At 42.6% G+C, this 23879-nt stretch overlaps 2 protein-coding genes across 2 annotated transcripts; both read right to left on the reverse strand.

Annotated features, from left to right (window-relative positions):
* Positions 1-528: 528 nt before the first annotated feature.
* rab3d (Ras-related protein Rab-3D) lies at positions 529-12400 on the reverse strand. Its single transcript, NM_001140195.1, is given in 5 exon segments — positions 529-1883; positions 2312-2436; positions 2716-2834; positions 5960-6205; positions 12284-12400. Coding segments are annotated over 4 exon segments (675 nt in total). The 5' UTR covers positions 12284-12400; the 3' UTR covers positions 529-1698.
* Positions 12401-14388: 1988 nt separating this feature from the next.
* LOC106590216 (mitochondrial cardiolipin hydrolase-like) lies at positions 14389-22912 on the reverse strand. The gene is made up of 4 exons (XM_045692090.1): positions 22535-22912; positions 21904-22094; positions 18304-18533; positions 14389-14707 (listed from the first exon to the last, which is right to left on the reverse strand). The coding sequence occupies exons 2-4, from the start codon at positions 22092-22094 to the stop codon at positions 14448-14450; spliced, it is 681 nt and encodes a 226-aa protein (XP_045548046.1). The 5' UTR covers positions 22535-22912; the 3' UTR covers positions 14389-14447.
* Between the last annotated feature and the right edge of the window lie 967 nt (positions 22913-23879).

The following is a 23879-nucleotide window of genomic DNA, read 5'->3' on the forward strand; positions in this document are numbered from 1 at the left end:
GTTTACTGCGTGGCCCATCATTTATTTATAGACCAGGAAAACTTTTTTTTGTCATAACCTGCACACGTTGACGTCACTCAGCCAAGTGTTCTGACCTGTCGCTAAGTCCAATAAGCACTGCTGTACATTTTTTTTGCCAACAACCCAAATGGCACCCTATTCCCTATGTGGTGCACTACCTTTGACCGGGTGCCATTCAACTCTCCTCTTATCCCTTTTCTGAATGGAACATCTGGAGATAAGATACATTTAGATGATGTCTAAGGTAGACGTCAAATGACCGCAAACAATGGCAACAAGTAAACTGTACTCCAACACACTCAAAGAAATTCCCAAGGAAATGTATTCGTACATGTTGACTGACATGGGAGTTCATAGCACTCACCTTACAGTATACAGTCATTAGAAGCCGTTTCTACGACTGAACCATTGAATGAGGAAGTCACTACATGTTACTAAGCAGTTACTGTAATTGAACGTAGGCAAATGAAGATATTTTGGGATGAAAGAAGGAGATCTACACCTGACTGGACTTCATGAAATTACATTTTTTATTTTGTTCATTCGAGGGGATCGAGCAGACAGTCATTAACTGAAATTAATCAAACAAAATCATGCTATGACTTTTACATTTGACCTGAGCACTAAAACATGAACCTATAAAACACAATCAGACCATACACAACTATTGTAAGGAGCTTTTCCATTCAATGTCTGATGTAGAATCTAATAGCTCATTCAGTTCCAGTAGTTAGTGGGACAGTGCAGGGCAGGAAGGTCCAGCACGGTTGGGGGTCAATTCCTTTTCAATTCAGCCAATGCAGGGAGTAATTCTAAATTCTCCTCAACGCTACTCCATGAGAATAAAATTGGAATTTCAGTTCAGTTCCTGAATTGACTGCATTGAAATTGAATTGACTCCCAACATTAGTTGAATCGAGAACTTTGGCAAGTTGGTCAGTCATAGTTGACCTGACATTTTGGTTTTACAGTGTATAGGCTACAGATGAACATTCCTAAGCAATAGCCTCATAAGCCAGCCCTCTAGACGCTCCCTTAGTATATGGCTTTGAGTTCTTCCACCACGCAGCCAGGAGAAACTCAGGGCCCTACATTGTCGTTGACGTTAAGCAGACCCACCTGAGCTATTGACACTATTAGAGGGTGCTTCCATTATTGCTGCAGTAACATTCAACATCCACATGGGGGCAGTATGATCCAGACACAATCAAACAATCTGAACTACAGCACTGAACAATGGTTCTCAGGCTAGGCTTGGGTTGTGGGAAGGTTCCCAGATGAAGTCTCCCCTAGGTACAGATCTAGGATCAGCTTACCCTCCCCAATCCTAACCATTAGTGGGGGAAATGTAAAACTGACCCAAGATCAGCGTCTAAGGGCAACTTCACCCTACTCTGGGAAGCTTATCCTATAGCTAAATACATTCCATCAACTCATTCTAAACAAAAGGACTGATGTGAAATCGGTTTTTAGAAGCAAAGTGAGTGCAAGAGACTGGGGAACAGGTCGGTAATAGGGATAGTAGCAACAATGTTATACAAAACCAAAAAGTACATTCACAACGCCAGATTTCTGGCAAGTCAATGAGCGTGTGTGGGAGTGGTTGTGTATTACATGTTTTCAGTGTGTGTGTGTGTGCACACGAGCATGTATACCGTATGTATGTTTAAGGCATTATCAGCAGGAGCAGCCACCCTTGTCTGGGGGCGTGTCCTGTAGGCTGGGGCCCTTGTGATTGGCCAATGGGCTGGGCTCCCCATTCACGCTCTCACTCATCTTCTCGCAGATGACGTCGACGAGACGCTCGAACACCTGCTTCACGTTGATGTTGTCTTTGGCACTGGCCTCGAAGAACTGGAACCCTGAAGAAAGAGAGGGAGGAGAACAGGGAAACAAAGGTTTACTAGAAGCATCAAGCCTAGCAAAAGACTGCCTTGTTTTGTGTTCTCTGAGTGTATATGTTGAAGTATTCAGATACAGTATTAGTTTATTTTCTGGGTGTGTACTGTGTATATATACAATGTTAGTCTGTCTTTTAAGGTTGCGAGAGACAGATGAGTATATATATATATATATATATATATATATATAACCACCACACACACACACACACACACACACACACACATATATATATATATATATATATATATATATATATATATATTTTATAGTGTGTGTCTCTGCCACCCAGTCTCTGTCCGTCCTCAGAAAGAGAGAGAGCGAGCGAGCGAGAGGCAGACAGCATGTGTGTGTGTGTGTGTGTGTGTGTGTGTATATTCTCTCCTACCCAGTTCGTCAGCCAGTCTCTGACCGTCCTCCGCTGGTACCAGCCTGTCGTCCTCCAGGTCAGCCTTGTTCCCCACCAGGATCACCTGGGCATTGTCCCACGAGTACGTTTTGATCTGGGTCGCCCTGGAGAACGGACAACGACAATCAATGTACGACTTTCATAACAATAGTATGTATCTGTTACTGTATATAACCTCAGAGGTAAATAGTGCTGGAAAACCCTTGCATTCCAGCTGTTTCATGACTTAACACGATTTTCTAACAACAGGTAAGGGAGAAAGCAGAGCCCCATGGGAGTACTGTACCCACCAGTCCTGTGCACACACACACAGTGAGAGTTAGTGTGAATGTCTGTGTCAAATTGAATAAACTTTATTGATCCCAGAAGGGGATATGACCCACCAGTCCTGCACAGCGTAGAAGGAGTCCTGGTTGGTGATGTCATACATGAGCAGGAAGCCCATGGCGCCTCTGTAGTAGGCTGTGGTGATGGTTCTGTAACGCTCCTGGCCTGCCGTGTCCTGTCACACACACAGTTGTTTTAAAGAGTTAGTACCATGTCGTCTATCCCTCCACTTATATAAATACACACAGCACAGCTTAAATGGACGCCTCCAGTTTCAAAACACAATAGGCCCAGGCTTACTGTAGCAACAGACAGCCTAGTAGCCCTCATGGTTCACCTAGCATACAGAAACAGTCAACCAACACACTGCAGGCCCTGCAGCCCACACACTGCAGGCCCTGCAGCCCACACACTGCAGGCCCTGCAGCGATGGAGAAGCACCTTCCAGATGGAAATAGAATAACTTAAGGAATTAAAATCACACATTATGACCTCATTAACTTGAAACAAGGACACCCGTTCTGGTATTTCTATGGGGGTTCACATTGCCCCAGCCCAGCAAAAGCCATGAGGGCCATCCATCACACAGACACATGGTACCATACCTTATGTGAGTAGTGGGGGAGTATTAGGGGTTAACTGTAGCCTACTCAGCACAAGGAAAGAAGACAATGATTAACCCATAAGCACAGCAGAGCAGAGGGAAATCCATGTAAAGGCAGCGCTCATGGTTCCACACCCTCTATGTACACCAGGATACAATGGCACCAATGCAGCATACTGTAAACTTGGTCTGACTAACAGAACCCACAACTATGGGGCAAGGAGTTATTCCATCCTGAGCAGGAAACACTCTGGGCCCTAGTTATAGTAGCTGTAACTAGGACCTGGAAGTTGTTCCTGGTCAGGCCACTAGCAATAACACCACACCGCTAATGTGGATGGTTTATCTAGAAAGCAACATATCAGCGGTCATAAAGATATGACCAGTAGTTTAGTGTAGTAGTGAGTAAGCTACTGTAAGAGAATCGTCTAGGCACCCTTTTCCCTATACCTACACAGTGCACTACTTTGTCAAAAGTAGGCCACTATATAGGTAATAGGGTGCCATTTGGGACGCAGACCTAATCTTCTTCTTGTGAGAATCCTATCTGACAGAGAGTAATATTGTAAAAGACATGTATAGGGCAGCAAGTAGCCTAGCAGTCAAGAACGTTGGGCCAGTAACCGAAAGCTTGCTGGTTTGAATCCCTGAGCTGACTAGGTGAAAAATGTACTTAACCCTAGTTCCTCCTATAAGTCGCTCTGGATAAGAGAGTCTGCTAAATGACTAAAATGTATTGGGTGTCAGATTGCACTGTAAGCATATTAGAAAGCAGAGAGAGCAGCACAGCCTTCTGCATCTTTTATGAAGTGGACGTCAAGGGATGATGTTCAACGTCAAGTGTGGTTAACATCGAGTGTGAGAGATATAGTCCAGCCACAGTCTGCGTCCAAAATGGCACCCTATTCCCCATATAGTGCACTACATGGGCCCTGAGGGAATAGGGTGCCAATTCAGATACTGTACATAATACAGTAAACAGGCACCATGTTTCAAGCAACTGTGGGCCCCTCTAATCTGTATAGCTGTTATTTCAGTGGACAAACATCCTGCTCACTCAGCATACCATCAGAGAGAGCAGCCTGCTGGAACTTAAGGGTAAAAAGAAATTCTGAGAAGGAATGTTGTTATTAGCAAAAGCTTCCTCTCCTTCCTCCCTTGTTCTGAGTTGGCTGGTAAAACAAGCCAGGCGAACATAACAAGCCAGGCGAACATAGCAGGCAAAAAGGCACATTAACGAACAAGAATGTGCACAAGAATCCTCACACATACACATACCCTCCCTCAAGTTTGACACCCCTTCCCTATAACCTTTGACCCCCTTGCTGCCAGCTTGCTGCCAGCTCTTAGGAAACTGTTGGGGAAAAAAACATGTTTGACCAAATACAATGCTATTTCTCTATAAACAAATTAACAGACTTTCAGCATGCTTACATAGAGAAGGGCACTCAACATGTACTGCACTGACACAAATGACTGAAAGAAGATTGTGGGCGTTATACTGTTTTCAGCGCAGCCTTTGATATTATTAACCATAACCTTTGTTGAGAAAACGTATGGCTTTTCAACCTCAACTCTGAAATCTATATAATTGAACTGAGGGGGTTTTCTTTAATGGAAGCTTCTCTAATGTCAAACATGTCAAGTGTGGTGTACCGAAGGGCAGCTCTCTAGGCCCTCCACTCTTTTCTATTTTTACTAATGACCTGTACTGGCACTAAACAAAGCCTGAGTGTCCATGTATGCTGATGATTCAACCATATACATGTCAGCAACCACAGCCAATAAAGTCACAGAAAGCCTTAAAGAGTGGCAGTCAGTTGTGGAATGGGTAGCCAGTAATAAACTGGTCCTGAACATCTCTAAAACTAAGAGCATCGTATTTGGTACAAATCATTACCTAAGTTCTAGACCTCAGCTGAATCTGGCTTTTGAACAAGTTGAAGAGACAAAATTACTTGGTGTTACCTTAGATTGTAAACGGTCATGGTCAAAACATCTAGATTCAATGGTTGTAAAGATGGGGAGAGGTCAGTCCGTAATAAAGAGACGCTGTGCTTTTTTGATTATTGTCCAGTCATGTGGTCGAGTGCTGCAAGGAAAGACCTAGTTAAGCTGCAGCTGGTCCAGAACAGAGCGACACGTTTTGCTCTTCATTGTAATCAGAGGGCTAATAGAAATACGATGCATGCCAGTCTCTCTTGGTTAAGAGTTGAGGAGAGACTGACTACATCACTTAGTGTTTTTATAAGAAAAATGAATGTGTTGGAAATTCCAAATAGTTTTCCTAGTCAGCTTACACACAGCACTGACACACACTTACCCCAGCATACATGCCACCAGGGGTCTTTTCACAGTCCCAAGGTCCAGAATAAATTCATGAAAACGTACAGTATTATACAGAGCCAAGAGTGCATGAAACTCCTGTCTCATATAGTGCAAGTGAACAGCAAACCTGGTTTCAAAAACAAATAAAGCAACACCTCACGACACAACGCCTCTCCCCCATGTGACCTACTTGTTGTGTGTATGTTTTGACATGTCTGTGGAACTGATAGATGCGCACACACACTACATGTTAACGTTTTTAAATGTATATATTTTGTAAAGTATTGTCTTTTTCCAGTAAGACCTGCTGTCGCCATTGGAGTCGGCTAATGGGGATCCTAATGAATCAAAATCAAACCCCATCTTACCCAGATCTGTAGCTTGACCCTCTTTTCGTTGCGGTAGACCGTCTTAACCTTGAAGTCGATGCCCACAGTGGAGACGAAGGCAGAGGTAAAGGAGTCATCAGCGTAGCGGAAGAGTAAGCTGGTCTTCCCCACGCTGCTGTTGCCGATGATCAGCAGCTTGAACATATAGTCAAAGTTCTGGTCCGCGGCATCCTTCTGGGCCTGGGTCTGCTGCTGGCCGGCACCGGGGTCGCTCGCCAGCGCCATCTAGGAGCAGAGAGGAGGAAACAGTTGAAGCAGTGCAACTCCTAGACCAGGGGTGCGTTCAGTACGACACACACTGTTATAACGTTTAATGCCACGGAAACGGTCCTGTACCAAACGACCAGTTAAAGAACGTTCTGATTATGGTGTCCCAGAGGCCAACTGAGTTGTGCAATTTCAAATGGTCATATTGTTTAGGCCTCACATTGCCCACATACAGTTGAAGTCGGAAGTTTACATACACTTAGGTTGGAGTCATTAAAACTTGTTTTTCAACCACTCCACAAATGTCTTGTTAACAAACTATAGTTTTGGCAAGTCGGTTAGGACATCTACTTTGTGCATGACAAGTAATTTTTTTAACAATTGTATACAGACAGATTATTTCATTTATAATTCACTGTATCACAATTCCAGTGGGTCAGAAGTTTAAATACATGAAGTTGACTGTGCCTTTAAACAGCTTGGAAAATTCCAGAAAATGATATCAAGGCTTTAGAAGCTTCTGATAGGCTCATTGACATCATTTGAGATCATTTGAGTCAATTGGAGGTGTACCTGTGGATGCATTTCAAGGCCTACCCTCAAACTCAGTGCCTCTTTGCTTGACATCATGGGAAAATCAAAAGAACTCAGCCAAGACCTCAGAAAGAAATTGTAGACCTCCACAAGTCTGGTTCATCCTTGGGAGCAATTTCCAAATGCCTGAAGGTACCACGTTAATCTGTACAAACAATAGTGCGCAAGTATAAACACCATGGGACCACGCAGCCGTCATACCGCTCAGGAAGGAGACGCGTTCTGTCTCCTAGAGATGAACGTACTTTGGTGCGAAAAGTGCAAATCAATCCCAGAACAACAGCAAAGATGCTGGAAGAAACAGGTACAAAAGTATCTATATGCACAGTAAAACGAGTCCTATATCGACATAACCTGAAAGACCACTCAGCAAGGAAGACACCACTGCTCCAAAACCGCCATAAAAAAGCCAGACTATGGGGACAAAGATCGTACTTTTTGGAGAAATGTCCTCTTGTCTGATGAAACAAAAATAGAACTGTTTGGCCATAATGACCATCATTATGTTTGGAGGAAAAAGGGGGAGGCTTGCAAGCCGAAGAACACCATCCCAATCGTGAAGCAAGGGGGTGGCAGCATCATGTTTTGGGGGTGCTTTGCTGCAGGAGGGACTGGTGCACTTCACAAAATAGATGGCATCATGAGTAAGGACAATTATGTGGATATATTGAAGCAACATCTCAAGACATCAGTCAGGAAATTAAAGCTTGGTCGCAAATGGGTCTTCCAAATGGACAATGACCCCAAGCATACTTCCAAAGTTGTGGCAAAATGGCTTAAGGACAACAAAGTCAAGGTATTGGAGTGGTCATCACAAAGCCCGGACCTCAATCCTATAGAAAATTTGTGGGCAGAACTGAAAAAGTGTGTGAGAGCAAGGAGGCCTACAAATCTGACTCCGTTACACCAGCTCTGTCAGGAGGAATGGGCCAAACTTCACCCAACTTATTGTGCGAAGCTTGTGGAAGGCTACCCGAAACGTTTGACCCAAGTTAAACAAGTTAAAGGCAATGCTACCAAATACTAATTGAGTGTATGTAAACTTTTGACCCACTGGGAATGTGATGAAAGAAATAAAAGCTGTAATAAATCACTCTACTATTATTCTGACATTTCACATTCTTAAAATAAAGTGGTGATCCTAACTGACCTAAAACAGGGAATTTTTACTAGGATTAAATGTCAAGAATTGTGAAAAACTGAGTTTTAAATGTATTTGGCTAAGGTGTATGTAACCTTCCGACTTCAACTCTACTTTATGAAACTATTCAATATTTGGTCAGTCATTGGACCCGACTATGTGATGATCAGGGTGAATTTATGACAATGTTGTGAGTCAGCAGGTTTCCTCCATAACTCTCACTCGCCCTCTCCATTTTCCTGCATCATGAATAAAAGCCAGAGTATCCTGTCCTCTCCTCCATCCATCCCTCTCTTTGCTATAGTCCTGTCCTGCAGTATGAATAAAAAGCCTGGGGTAATTCCACAGTAACGGAATTACACTTAAAATGTATGCCAAACAAAAACCATTGATTTCAAAGTTTAACAAACCATACAACTCTATGCACAAGGACTACTTTTAATAATAGAAGACTGAATATTTTGCAAAAACACATTCACTGGAAGAACTGTGCAGATGCAAAGTTTGGTAACAGAATAGTTTTATGTGTGTCCACGTTTTCTAAATATCTGCTCTGAATAAAGATTCAACAATGTCTGCAGAAAGAATGGGGTGTCAGTGATAACATGACACATTGACTTGAGAAATATATATATTTTGGTTATTGAACTACAGTAAGTGAAGTCTACTTACATCCTGGTAACAGAATTATCATGGGTCTCTGATATGTACTACACAGAAATGGATAATCATGGATATGAATGTCATTCTCTTCATGGTGATGTATCTTAGGTATACATATGAAATATCCTCCTTGGGTATTATCCTACACACTGGCTATTATTTTAATGAGCTCTGTCCCCAAACAGCAGCAAATTTGGTTGGTCCGGACCAAATCATAGACATCTATGGTTCACAAGTTTGGACATCAAAGTAAAGCACAGTAGAGTAGAGTACAGTTCAGTACAGTACAGCAGAATAGAGTTCAGTACATTAGTGTACTCAACTCTAGTCTGATCTACTATTTCTTCACTGTACCGAACTCTACTTTTCTTTACTGTACTCTGCTGTGAAAACTTGTGAACCCAACTAGTTTGTGAATACTATATTTCCCCCCATTGTAGCCAATTCCAGATTTGGTAATGGAATTGAGTTTTACAAACAAAATTGATATCAGTAAAAACACTAATTGATTGGTATACCTTCACTTGTTACTTTTGTGAACATTCATTATCCTCCCTCCTAATGAGGGAGAGACATTAGAAAATATCTTAAAGATAAGTGGGTTTTTGGTAACGGAATTAAGGCAAAGGGCAATGTTTCTTAAACTTAGAGTTTACAAACTAAATATACGCTGAACAAAAATCTAAACGCAAAATGTAGTGTCGGTCCCATGTTTCATGAGCTGAAATAAATGATCCAAGAAAATTGTTCAAACGCACAAAAAGCTTATTTCTCTCAAATGTAGTGCACAAATTTATTTACATCCTTGTTAGTGAGCATGTCTCCTTTGCCAAGATAATCCATCCACCTGACAGCTGTGGCATATCAAAAAGCTGATTAAAACGGCATGATCATTACACAGGTGCACCTTGTGCTGGGGGACAATAAAAGGTCACTAAAATGTGCAGTAGTGTCACACAACACAATGCCACAGATGTCTCAAGTTGATGTGGTGTGCAATTGGCATGCTGACTGCAGGAATATCCACCAGATGTGTTGACCAGAGAATTGAATGTTGATTTCTCTACCATAAGCCACCTCCAACGTACTCTTAGAGAATTTGTCAGTACATCCAACCGGCCTTACAACCGCAGACCACATGTATGGCGTCATGTGGGAGAGCAGTTTGCTGATGTCAACGTTGTAAACAGAGTGCCATTTTATTTTACCAGGCAAGTCAGTTAAGAACAAATTCTTATTTCAATGACGGCCTACCAGGAAACAGTGGGTTAACTGCCTTGTTCAGGGGCAGAACGACAGATTTTTACCTTGTCAGCTCGGGGATTAGATTTTGCAACCTTTCGGTTACTAGTCCAACGCTCTAACCACTATGCTACCTGCCGCCCATTATGATACGGACAGGCATAAGCTACGGACAATGAACACAAATGCATTTTATTGATGGCAATTTGAATGCACAGAGATACTGTGACGAGATCCTGAGGCTCATTGTCATGCTTCACTGTAGCTTCATTCACCGCATTCGATCTACAAACACATAGCCTATTAGCTATACAATTAGCTGCTACGCATTAACTCAGCACCAGGATTATAAAACATAATTTACTACATACTGAGGGATCTGTTAGCAGAAAAAGTATTTTGTTAACAAAAGGTAAACAAATAAGTTTGCTTTACAGAACCATCTTTTTTGTGCAGTTTTACAGAACATTTCCTGCAATTCTAAACATTTTGCTAAGGGGTGGGGATACATTGTCACTGTTTTAAAGCAAATTTTCTGCAATTCTACCATTACTTTTTTGCCATGACTTATGCAAGGTTAATATGAAACTAGTGAAAGTGACTAACAAAATCAATGGTTGCCCCCTGGAGGTCAGGACCCCAGGGCACGTGCCGGGTCGGTAATTCGGCCATGATTACTACAAGTTTAGATAGCTGGCTAGACTAACTTACCAATCTACATTTTGTTTTACAAACATGAGTTAATTGAGTGACTGTCAGTGAGTGGAAAATGGAAATCTGCTGCAACCAAGTTTGGAAATTGCACTTTTTGTATTCTCTCTCTCAACAGTAAGTAAAGACGTCGACTGAGTTCCAAAAAAAACCATTTCAAATAAAGATCCGGACCTCGGTGTCCTCCAGGCCATGTATATGCCTCAACTCCTCAAAAATATAGACTGACTCGGGAACCCAATTTGACATGCTCCTATAAACTTCACATGTTGATGCTCATGGGACCTTTTACATGGAAATTACAGTAGAATGTCCACTTCTCTCTCTAGCTCTCCTCCATCTCTCCTGGCCTGGAGCATATGAGGGACACTGTGCTGAGCAGTGCTCTTTGCCTGATTAAGACCGTTTCCTTGGCAACCAGCTCAGCACAAACCATCCAGGGCCATAACAACTAATCTGGCCAACAAAAACTAAGCATTACAGAGACCCAACAGACACACACACTGAATACAGTAACACGACTAGAAGAAACCAGTGCGTGTTACTGTTGCCAAAATAGCACTTAGATCTCAATTCTAACTGCATTCATGTTGGCATCTATGTTTGCGGCCTTTATGGGGAGAATTGACCCATATCAACGCATTCAATTTTAATGTAGGCCTTTTTATCAATCATAAAACCACACAGGTATATTACCCTCCTTCAAAAGCAAAGATACTACACATTGCCCTTTAAAATGGAGGTATATTAAGTACAAATTACATATTCCACTAGTAACAGTTGGGAACATTACAAGTATATTTCAATATATTTCAACCTGAGGCTGGAATCATTGTTCTATGTGACAAGGTGTAGGTGACGTGACCCAGAGGAAGAGGGAGCTCACAGTGGTGGTAGAAGGCAGGAAGTTATCAGGACATGATGCAATGTACATAGTGGGCATATCTAAAACACTACTTTCCCTAGTCTAGAGTGCACTACCTCTGATCAGAACCACATAGCTGGGGTGTGTTTGTTTGTTTATGTGGATGGAAAAGGTAAAAGGAGGTCACTTGTTTGAGGTGATAATGGGTGGGACGCTTTTAATTCCTCCCAACCGGGTATGATGACCCAAACAATGTATGGTTGTCTGCGGAATGGCACCCTGTTCCAAGTGTATATCCTGAATGGCACCCTATTTCAAGTTGTGCACTAGGGAGTGCCATTTGGGACGCAAACATTACAATCTCATGCATGTACGGCCAATAGACTATAAGCTAATATAAAAATGTAAACCGTTGAACTGCCTGCTCAAAGAGTAAACCGTAAGGCAATAAATTCCCAATTCAAGTTGGCCAACAGCTTTCGTTATTTTTTTATTTTTATTTACAATTGACGGTAATAGATCTGTACACATAGGCCTAGTCTACTCTATTTTGATATAGTAGGCCTATATAGTAGGCCTAAAGCATACAAAATAATGAGAACACTGGTTGTAGGCACTTGCTGAAAGCTTTTTACATGGAGAAGGCAACAGCTGTCCCAAAACCACACGAGCGGTCCTAGTCTAAACTGATTGTAGCCGTTTGCGAAAAAAATCTTTAAAAAACACCCATAACTTTAAGTTTGACAATCATGAAAGAGATGCATCTCCGGACTTCCATATGGCCATTATCTCATTGCTGTACAACATGAAAAATAAGAAAAGAACCAAAACACAAAACCTCATAAGAAATGTTCCTGAAAAATACTGTCGGTTTCTTTACCTCAAATCCAGTGTGTGAATCGTTTTTTCGTCCACTCCCTCCTCCCGTTCCAACTCGATGTCTTTCTTTTCTCTCGCCTACTGTACGGTACTCCCGGATCTCATGCTCGCTCCTCCGTAGGTTTCTGCGATATGGAAGGCTGCGGAAGTTTCCCTATATTAACCCAGTGTCACCGACACACCGACTCAGAGAACAGCGATGAATCCACGTTCACACAACCTCTGTACGTAGTGTTGCCCGTTTGCTGAACTTCAAAGGTAGTTAACGAGTGCCGTGCGCGTTATGCATTTCAACATTGTTGCTTTTTGTTGTATTGTTAGTGTTCTTATTTTCTCTTTCTTATTTTCTCCTTTTCTCTCCCTCTCGTTCAACAAAGTTTACATTGGTACAGTTTAGAGGAAATGTATAGTCAACCAGGTAAACAAATACAAGATTCTCCACCTTTTCCTCTACAACAGTTACTCAAATATTAAATCGATATAGATGAGAATACATACAAGGAACAGCGTAGTTAAAAGAAAAACACAATCAGCTTTAGTATCAGCGATAGTGTGCTATGTAGGCATATGAGTAGGGTTTCAAAATGCCAGTGTCTTTACCAAAATTCCCCGGTTTTCCACAAATCCTGGTTGGAAATTCCTGGAATTAGGAGGGAATAAGACATCCTGGAAAACTCCTACCAGGATTTCCTTAAAACCGGGGAATTTTGGGAAAGTTACCAGAATGGTGCAACCCTGTGTATTAGACACCTGTTGACATATTTATACCACTAACTAAACCGTGGGAATGTATTTCTATCTTATCGTGGAGGATACCCAACCCACATTACGGTTTTAATTGAATAGGGCCTTATGTATTACTGAGAAGTTCCGACTAGCACCTGAATGCTGCATTATTCTTCATTCAGCCTTCTGAATGTCCACCCCCCACAGCCAAGTGATGAAGACAGTCTAGCATACAGTACAGTCCAGCTGACACAGAGAAATATCAAAGGTATAGTCTAGCTGACTGGCCTGTACCACCCAGGGCTCTGACTGATCATATAAATAATGCTCCTTCCTGCATGAGAAATGGAAGTACGCTACAGATCCTGGGCACAAGGCCAAATGGCACCCTACACATATAGTGCACTACTTTTGACCAGAGCCCTATGGTGTGTGGTCAAAAGTAGTGCACTATATAGGGAATATGGTGTCATTTGGGACTCAACTTCTGGGGGATTGAGATGCAGGAGGCCTGCCATATTGCAGTAGAGTGGATGAGTGGGTTTTTAATTGGAGCTGTGTGCTCTGAGAAGCATTACAAATATCTTCTGCGTGACTGCAATGCACCACTTATCTCTCAGTGCAATTGTTCTGACTGGGCATAGTTGTCTGGCTCTTAATGATAAGCCACAGGATGGACTGAGTTAACATGAAGTATTCTCACTCTCTTTATCTAAATACTGTAATCAAATCCTATTTTAAATATGTTTAACATACAAAACAAATTCCTATCTTTTAGTTATGCAATATAACAAAAAAAGAACAGAAGTCTAATTACTTTGTATTAAAATATATACAACATCGTGTCATACAATAACAATACCTCAATGTAAACAATGTAAAACTATTAAAAAAAAACTTAAGTACAGAATATCAAACTACCCATTTCTACATCATCCCCACACCAGTGTAAAGCAGCGATTGATCTGTCAAAAATATTACTTCTACTGAAGTAGGAAACTACAGATAAAAGCCATGTTTCTCTCAGTCTATCTACATGACGAAGAAAACTGGTTTCTCTGATAAGATGTGGATGAGCAGGTTTCTCTGAGATTGAAAAAATATATATAAAACTACAAGATAGCAAACTACCCAAATTATACATCATGTACTTGACCAGTACTGCCCAATCCTAATGTACTACACTTATGTAAACACAATTTGTATTTTGGACAAATTTGTCCCGGATATGGACCATACAACCTTTCTATCCATAGTACTAAACTAGCAGGTTTCTCAGAAATGGAAAATATAAAACTACTAAATATTTTGTTTTAAATAAAAATAAAAATAAATAAAAATCAATCGACATAATCACCATAGCAGTTGGTAAACCAAAAGTAACCACTAGCTACTGCACCATACAAACATTTCAGCCATGTTTGTTTCTGTCAGTCTCTCTATAGTACTAAACTAGCAGTTTTCTCAGCGATGGACGGCAGGTGTCTCCTAGCCGGGTCATTGACATCCCAGAGCCTCTTGAACTCCGTGATGAAGGGCAGGACTAGGTCTGGTTCCTCCGTGACCAGTATGTTCTCCTTGTTGCTCTGGATGGCTGTCAGGGTCCAGTTCAGGGAGCCGGTAATTAGGCGCCGGCTGTCCACCACGGCAAACTTGTGGTGCATGTGGACGGCGCCGGAGTCACACCTCACACAGATGCCTGGGGAATGGAAGGGGAATACACAGGATGAGAGGGGCTATGCTATATTATGAATACAGTCAGTTGTGGTGCATTGTGGAGGAGTCACACCTCCCACAGAGTTGGACCTCACAGAGATTCCAAATAGAGAGAAACAGAAAAATGATGAATGGCACAAGCTGTCTGTCTAAGGACGTGGTTCCCAACCTTTTTTTAAAATGTTTTAATTTTTTTAAATTGTGGCACACCTTGATGGGATAAATAATTCTGCAGCACATCTAAAATGTCCCAGTTAATGTATTTAGTAGTAATCACCTCAATCTAACTGATCTATACTGTATTTTTTTTATTAAATAGGGTTTATTTGAACTATTTTCATAGTTCCTTAATCATGATGATTTATTTGTATGTACCCAGTGCTTGACTTGGACTGAAATAGGTTCAGGTACTCATTTTGCATGCTGGTACTGTTTATATTTAGGTGGAGGAGCACCACAATACTTTGAACATATATTCTATAAAGTGGAACATGAGCTCAAGCAGTAGAACATTTGAGGTACCAGTACTCAGATCCTACCCAAGTCAAGCACTGTATTTAACCCTTTAAGAGCGTCCCGCAAATCCGTGCTAGAACTAAAATATGTATACTAAAAAAAAATATAAAACGCAACATGTAAAGTGCTGGTCCCATGTTTCATGAGCTGAAATAAAAGAGCCTAGATATTTTTCATAGGCACAAAATGCTTATTTCTCAAAAATGTTTGGCACAAATTTGTTTACATCCATTATCCACCTGACAGGCATGGCATATCAAGAAAATGATAATCATTACACAGGTGCACCTTGTGCTGGGGACAATAAAAGGCAACTCTAAAATGTTAAGTTTTGTCACAACACAATGCCACAGATGTCTCAAATTGAGGGAGCGTGCAATTGGAATGTCCACCAGAGCTGTTACCAGAGAATGTAATGTTCATTTCTCTACCATAAGCCGCCATTAACATCGTTTTAGAGAATTTGGCAGTACGTCCAACCAGCCTGACAACAGCAAACTAAGTGTAACTATGCCAGCCCCGGACCTCCCCACATCCAGCTTCTTCACCTGCGGGATCGTCTGAGACCAGTCACCCTGACAACTGATGAAACTGTGGGTTTGCACAACCAAAGAATGTCTAGAAAAATGGTCAGAAACCGTCTCAGGGAAGCTCATCTGCGTGCTCATCGTCCTCACCAAGGTCTTGACCTGACTGCAGTTCGGCGTCGTAACCGACTTCAGTGGACAAATGCTCACCTTCAATGGCCACTGGCACCCTGGAGAAGTGTGCTCTTCAAGGATGAATCTCGGTTTTAACTGTACGGGGCTGATGGCAGAAAGCCTGTATGGCGTCATGTGTGCGAGTGGTTTGCTGATGTCAACATTGTGAACAGAGTTCCCCATGATGGCGCTGGGGTTATGGTATGGGCAGTCATAAGCAACAGACAACAAACACAATTGCATTTTATTGATGACAATTTGAATACACAGAAATACTGAGGCCCATTGTCGTGCCATTCATCCGCCACCATCACCTCATGTTTCAGCATGATAACGCACGGCCCCATGTCACAAGGATCTGTACACAATTCCTGGATGCGGAACATTTCCCAGTTCTTCCATGGCCTGCATACTCACCAGACGTGTCACCTATTGAGCATGTTTGGGATGCTCTGGATCGACGTGTACGACAGGACATTCCAGTTCCCGTTAATATCCAGCAATTTCGCACAGCCATTGAAGAGGAGTGGGACAACATTCCACAGGCCACAATCAACAGTCTGATCAACTCTATGTGAAGGAGATGTGCTGCGCTGCGCTGCATGAGGCAAATGGTGGTCACACCAGATACTGACAGTTTACATTTTTTTATCTATGCCCCTACCTTTCTTTAAGGTACCTGTGACCAACAGATACATATCTGTATTCCCAGTCATGTGAAATCCATAGATTAGGGCCTAATTCATTTATTTCAATTGACTGATTTCCTTATATGAACTGTAACTCAGTACAATCTTTGAAATTGTTGCATGATGCGTTTATATTTTTGTTCAGTGTAGCTGTGGTAAAATAGGTCTTTAGTTTTGAACGGGTTGAGCTAGAGACGAGTGATTTTTCTGCATTGTGTAGGTGAAAGTTGTGCAACCGCAGACACAAAGCCATGATCCATTGGTTTCTATGGCAGAGGCTTTGATACAGCTAGCCCAATTAGACTTGCCTGTGCTAATGGTTCTCGCAGGAGAAGTAAATTGATACAAAATGACTTTGCTTGTGATGCGCGCCCCTCAAATGATACAAATGTAGCCTAACCACAGCCTGAGCACATGACTTGAAACAACTATACAGATGTAACCATGTGCTATTCAATGTATTTATCAGAGCTGCATTGGTGCTCCCAAGTCTAAATTCCATGTGCGTTTCACAGGTTTCTGACTCGCCCGGGCTTGTGCTGGCAAGCCCACTAGGGTCAGACCACACTTGCAACATATTCTATCATCCCTCTGAATGCGTTCCAAATGGCACCCTATTCTCTATATAGTAGGTCTGCACAATTCATCGAATTCACATCAAAATATTTCCATATCGCTAGAGATCCATATCGCATGCAATATTTTTGCATCTCAGCCTTGTGTAGTGTTTGTTTTTATAGTTTACTCTGTGATTTGTCTCCTCTTGCGGCTGCTTCCCACACACACCAAGCTCTGCCCCGTCACTCAAGCGGTGCAGTTCCTCTTCCTCGCTGTTAGATTCACTTAGTTTGCATGCTGTTCTGTTAAGTCAAATTAAGTCAACCGATTGTTCCAAACAAGAACATTTTGCTATCCACTTTTCTTCTTAATATAAATCATTCTATTTCTACGATTCCAACAGTCCGCCCAAGAGTTTGATCTATATCACATGTCAAATAGCAATCACAGTATTTGGATAAAAACGTGTTTTATTCACAATTAGCTTTTCTGCACATATCTTGCAGCCCTACACTAGTTTCAACCAGTAGTGCACTATATAGGGAATAGGGTGCCATTTGAGATGCACACACTCTCTATCTATGCATTACGAGCATGGACAGTGTGTAACTGACTACACTGAAGAAGTTGGAGTGCAGAGCAGCTTGATAAACCACATTGTAAATCACATGAATTATGATTAGGCTATAACCAGGAACCACTCTGGGATCTAGTTATAACTCTCCAGCAATAACTTTATTGACTGAATTGATTGATCAATAAGATCAATCTACTTCAGACTCTGCATTATCACCCCCCCCCCCCCAGTTTTCCTCATGTCATGTTAGTCATTGCATACCTCAGAGAGCTATTTATAACTCAGAAATGTCCAGATCAACGAGCCCATGTCACGGTGTGAACAGTTGGTGTCATGAACAGTGCTTGTTCCCAAAGAAATAGACATGGCGCGTGGGATGTCCCCCAGTGCTAGAAGGGGAGCCTGAGTGAAAAACTTTGGGAACCCCTGGCCCAACCTGATTTGCACATGAGTGATGTAGGTGCATAGGGGGATTGTACATAGATAGGTGGTAGGTTCTAACAACTGCTTTAAGATTGGGCCTCTGCCATCAGCCTACCTGCTCTGCGGATGGCCCCTATCTGGGAGCCGGTGATGAGGGTGTAGTCCATGTCAGTGAGGATACGGATGGGGATGCCCCTGGTGTGTAGGGCCAGCACAGCCCGGCTCAGGTCCAGGTTGGTGAAGGCGAACACACACAGGTCCAAGGAGGAGGAGGCAGACAGGATGTGGCTCAGGAGACGGGTGAAGGAGGTGTTGACGTTGTGGGGTAAGGGACAGGGGCAGGGGCTAGGGGTTGAGAGGAAAGGGGGGGAGATGGGGAAAGAGGGAGGAAAGAGAAAGAAGGGGAGAGGAAAATATTTATTTTTATTTCACCTTTATTTAACCAGGTAGGCTAGTTGAGAACAAGTTCTCATTTGCAACTGTGACCTGGCCAAGATAAAGCAAAGCAATTCGACACATACAACAACACAGAGTTACACATGGAATAAACAAAACATACAGTCAATAATACAGTAGAACAAAAGAAAACAAAAAGTCTATATACAGTGAGTGCAAATGAGGTAAGTTAAGGCAATAAATAGGCCATGGTGGAGAAGTAATTACAATATAGCAATTAAACACTGGAATGGTAGATGTGCAGAAGATGAATGTGCAAGTAGAGATACTGGGGTGCAAAGGAGCAAGATAAATAAATAAATACAGTATGGGGATGAGGTAGGTAGATAGATGGGCTGTTTACAGATGGGCTATGTACAGGTGCAGTGATCTGTGAGCTGCTCTGACAGCTGGTGCTTAAAGCTAGTGAGGGAGATATGAGTCTCCAGCTTCAGAGATTTTTGCAGTTCGTTCCAGTCATTGGCAGCAAAGAACTGGAAGGAGAGACGACCAAAGGAGGAATTGGCTTTGGGGGTGACCAGTGAGATATACCTGCTGGAGCGCGTGCTACGAGTGGGTGCTGCTATGGTGACCAGTGAGCTGAGATAAGGCGCGGCTTTACCTAGCAGAGACTTGTAGATAACCTGTAGCCAGTGGGTTTGGCGACGAGTATGAAGCGAGGGCCAACCAACGAGAGCATACAGGTCGCAATGGTGGGTATTGTATGGGGCTTTGGTGACAAAACTGATGGCACCGTGACAGACTGCATCCAGTTTGTTGAGTAGAATGTTGGAGGCTATTTTATAGATAGATTTTATAGGATCGGTAGGATGGTCAGTTTTACGAGGGTATGTTTGGCAGCATGAGTGAAGGATGCTTTGTTGCGATATAGGAAGCCGATTCTAGATTTAATTTTGGATTGGAGATGCTTAATGTGAGTCTGGAAGGAGAGTTTACAGTCTAACCAGATTTGTAATTGTCCACGTATCCTAAGTTAGAGCCGTCCAGAGTAGTGATGCTGGACAGGCGAGCAGGTGCGGGCAGTAATCGATTGAATAGCATGCATTTAGTTTTACTTGCGTTTAAGAGCAGTTGGAGGCCACAGAAGGAGAGTTGTATGGCATTGAAGCTGGAGGTTAGTTAACACAGTGTTCAAAGAGGGGCCAGAAGTATACAGAATGGTGTCGTCTGCATAGAGGTGGATCAGAGAATCCCCAGCAGCAAGAGCAACATCATTAATGTATACAGAGAAGAGAGTCGGCCCGAGAATTGAACCCTGTGGCACACCCATAGAGACTGCCAGAGGTCCGGACAACAGGCCCTCCGATTTGACACACTGAACTCTATCAGAGAAGTAGTTGGTAAACCAGGCGAGGCAATAATTTGAGAAACCAAGGCTGTCGAGTCTGCCAATAAGAATGTGGTGATTGACAGAGTCGAAAGCCTTGGCCAGGTCGATGAATACGGCTGCACAGTAACGTCTCTTATCGATGGCGGTTATGATATCGTTTAGGATCTTGAGCGTGGCTGAGGTGCACCCATGACCAGCTCTGGAACCAGATTGCATAGTGGAGAAGGTACGGTGGGATTCGAAATGGTCGGTAATCTGTTTATTAACTTGGCTTTCGAAGACCTTAGAAAGACAGGGTAGGATAGATATAGGTCTGTAGCAGTTTGGGTCTAGAGTGTCACCCCCTTTGAAGAGGGGGATGACCGCGGCAGCTTTCCAATCTTTGGGAATCTCAGACGATACGAAAGAGAGGTTGAACAGGCTAGTAATAGGGGTTGCAACAATTTTGGCAGATAATTTTAGAAAGAGAGGGTCCAGATTGTCTAGCCCGGCTGATTTGTATGGGTCCAGATTTTGCAGCTCTTTCAGAACATCAGCTATCTGGATTTGGATGAAGGAGAAATGGTGGGGGCATTGGCGGGTTGCTGTGGAGGGTGCCGGGAAGTTGACTGGGGTAGGGGTAGCCAGGTGGAAAGCATGGCCAGCCGTAGAGAAATGCTTATTGAAATTCTTAATTATAGTGGATTTATCGGTGATAAGTGTTTCCTAGCCTCAGAGCAGTGGGTAGCTGGGAGGAGGTGCTCTTATTCTCCATGGACTTTACAGTGTCCCAGAACTTTTTTGAGTTAGTACTACAGGATGCAAATTTCTGTTTGAAAAAGCTATCCTTAGCTTTTCTAACTGCCTGTGTATATTTGTTCCTAACTTCCCTGAAAAGTTGCATATCACGGGGGCTATTCGATGCTAATGCAGAACGCCACAGGATGTTTTTGTGCTGGTCAAGGGCAGACAGGTCTGGAGTGAACCAAGGACTATATCTATTCCTAGTTCTAAATGTTTTGAGTGGGGCCTGCTTATTTAAGATGGTGAGGAAGGCACTTTTAAAGAATAGCCAGGCATCATCTACTGACGGGATGAGGTCAATGTCATTCCAGGATACCCCGGCCAGGTCGATTAGAAAGGCCTGCTCGCAGAAGTGTTTTAGGGAGCGTTTGACAGTGATGAGGGGTGGTCGTTTGGTCGCAGACCCATTACGGATGCAGGCAATGAGGCAGTGATCGCTGAGATCTTGATTGAAAACAGCAGAGATGTATTTGTAGGGCGAGTTAGTTAGGATGACATCTATGAGGGTGCCCGTGTTTACGGATTTGGGGTTGTACCTGGTAGGTTCATTGATAATTTGTGTGAGATTGAGGGCATCAAGCTTAGATTGTAGGATGGCCGGGGTGTTAAGCATGTCCCAGTTTAGGTCACCTAGTAGCACGAGCTCAGAAGATAGATGGGGGGCAATCAATTCACATATGGTATCGAGGGCACAGCTGGGGCAGAGGGAGGTCTATAGCAAGCGGCAACAGTGAGAGACTTGTTTCTGGAAAGGTTAATTTTTAGAAGTAGAAGCTCGAATTGTTTGGGTACAGACTTGATGGGGGACAGGGGAAGATGATGGGAACAGAGGAGAGGAGGATAAGAGGGAGAGGAAAGGGAGAGAGAGAAGGAGTAACTGAATGGTGTATCTACTGTATAGTAGTCACTCATTGAATCATTATTCCTAGCCCATAGCAAAACATCTGAAATCAACAAAAAGGCTATCAAAAAACAGCAACATTCTTAGAGACATTGTATAGATATATTATTAATGAATATGACGGTGAGTAGTTAATGTTGACTGTGCCGGCATCCCAAATGGTACCCTAGGGCAGTAGTATGCACTATTAGGCCACTACAGGGCCCTGGTTAAAGGTGCCATTTGGAACACATTCTATTACTTACAATGGTGAGTCAGGAGTGAAGAGACGCTCCGTGCAGGCGACCTCTGTAGGGAAAAAGAACACTTCTTTCAGGGGCCCTCTGGATATTTTACGGGGCCAGAGGCGACAGAAGAGCCAGTCCAACCACTCCACACTGAGAGTGAGGGCCACAGCCCCCAGACCCACGATCTTCACCATCTGAACCACTGACATCTGTGGGCAGAGGGAGAAGATGTCATGAAAATGTTGAATGGAAGCGCTAAATTACATACACTAGGCCTTCCCACCTTTTCCCCTGCCTTTCAGCTCTTGGTTAGGATTAGCCTAGCTAGGGTGAAGTCTTGACAGCTAATGATAGTTGAGGTCTGTTGGGTATGCAAAACAGCCATTAACTTGTGAACGGAGCTCGTTTTCACCAGCTTTATAAGGACAATGACATCGCTAGCAAATAATGGACCACTGCTGCAGCCCGGTGCAGAGGCTATAGTAGATAGTTAGCCAGCTAAATTAGTTTATTAGTCAGGGCCATCTAGCTATCTTATCTCTGCAAGTCTGAGCTACCTTCATGCAGTCGCTATTTTTGTAAGCACACTTTCTCAGTTCATACATGCTGTGCGCTAGAATGAACTCTTATTTTAAACCACTTTAGCTACCTTGACTTTTTTCACCGTCGAGCATCTGTCTTCACGATGGACTTTTCATTGAGTGGACTTCGAACGAAGACGAACGTCGACCAGTGCTCAAGAGCTGTCAATCAATTTAAAACTCGCGGGATAGTTGCAACGTTTCCACCAATCAGGGGACAGTTGTTGAAGCGGTTGAACATGTATTATTATTTTGTGAAATGTATGATGTAGAGAGGTTGTTTCACAGGGTCGGAGAGGTTGGACGGGGATGATGGGATTAGTGAGGTTTGTAGGGAATAGTTTTATTGTATTACAAATGCAGGGTTAGTTCAAATAATATATTGGTATAGATAGGTCGTGAAAGGATTCACACTCCTGTAGAGTTGGTGTATGTGTACGCACGTGTCAGTTGGTTGCGATTTGCCAATAAAACCTAAAGAAGACAAAGAAGAAGAAGAAGACGACGACATTTGTTCATGTTAACTTCCGGTTCTGAAGGTGATCCCAGGAAGAAAAATGGCGGAAGTAGATGATCTGTTTGAATCAGATGGCGTGTCTAGTGGAGATGAGAATAATTTGATTACAGTGACGAATGCTAGAAAATGAAGGAAAGCCGCACACTCTAAGAGCTCAGATGCAAAAATTTAATCACCAACGTTTCGACAGCGAAGCTGTCTTCATCAGGGTATCATCAAACACTGCGAGATGAGTCATTTATAAAGTGTCAAGAGACACACAGGTGTTTGTAATCATGGCCAAGTATGGCCTAATATCATTGGTAAACTCAAATATTTAAAAAAAATGGCATACAAAGAACATACAAAAAGACAAACAAATGGATAGCATACGATCATAGCATTTGTAGTCTAAAATGTATCTAACAAACAATTACAATGGCAAAATCACAATTATCACAAGAATGGCTTCAGATCAAAGTCTATGTTGAGACCGAAGGGAGCAAGGGTCTTTAAATTAAAGATCCAGGCAGCCTCTCGTTTCAACAATAAATTATCAAGGTCACCCCCTCTCCTCGGGAGGGTGACATGTTCGATACCAATATAACGCAGAGACGAAATCGGATGGTTTGCTTCCAAAAAGTGGGCCGCAACTGGGTAAGTTAAGTTTTTGCACCTAATGGTGCTACGATGCTCTGAGATACGTACTTTTAATTCACGCTTTGTTTTACCCACATAATTTTTACCACAAGGACAAGTTATAAGATAAATAACTGCCTTAGTGGAACACGTAATAACACCTTTAATTGGGATATATTTCCCTGTTTGGGGGTGTTTGAAGAATCTACATTTATAAGTGCCATTGCATTGAGCACAGCCATTACACTTGTAATTTCCATCCAGTATGGGCGCAAATA

The sequence above is a fragment of the Salmo salar genome, chromosome ssa12 (genome assembly GCF_905237065.1).
Source record: "Salmo salar chromosome ssa12, Ssal_v3.1, whole genome shotgun sequence".
In the NCBI taxonomy this organism is placed as follows: Eukaryota; Metazoa; Chordata; class Actinopteri; order Salmoniformes; family Salmonidae; genus Salmo; species Salmo salar.

Excerpts from the sequence above, each read along its gene's own strand:
- LOC106590216 (XM_045692090.1), bottom strand. The coding sequence starts at position 22,094 with ATGTCAGTGGTTCAGATGGTGAAGATCGTGGGTCTGGGGGCTGTGGCC. Across the intron at positions 18,534-21,903 it reads TTCACTCCTGACTCACCATT|CCCCTGCCCCTGTCCCTTAC; the intron begins GTAAGTAATAGA and ends CTCAACCCCTAG. Across the intron at positions 14,708-18,303 it reads AGGGGCCATCCGCAGAGCAG|GCATCTGTGTGAGGTGTGAC; the intron begins GTAGGCTGATGG and ends TCCATTCCCCAG.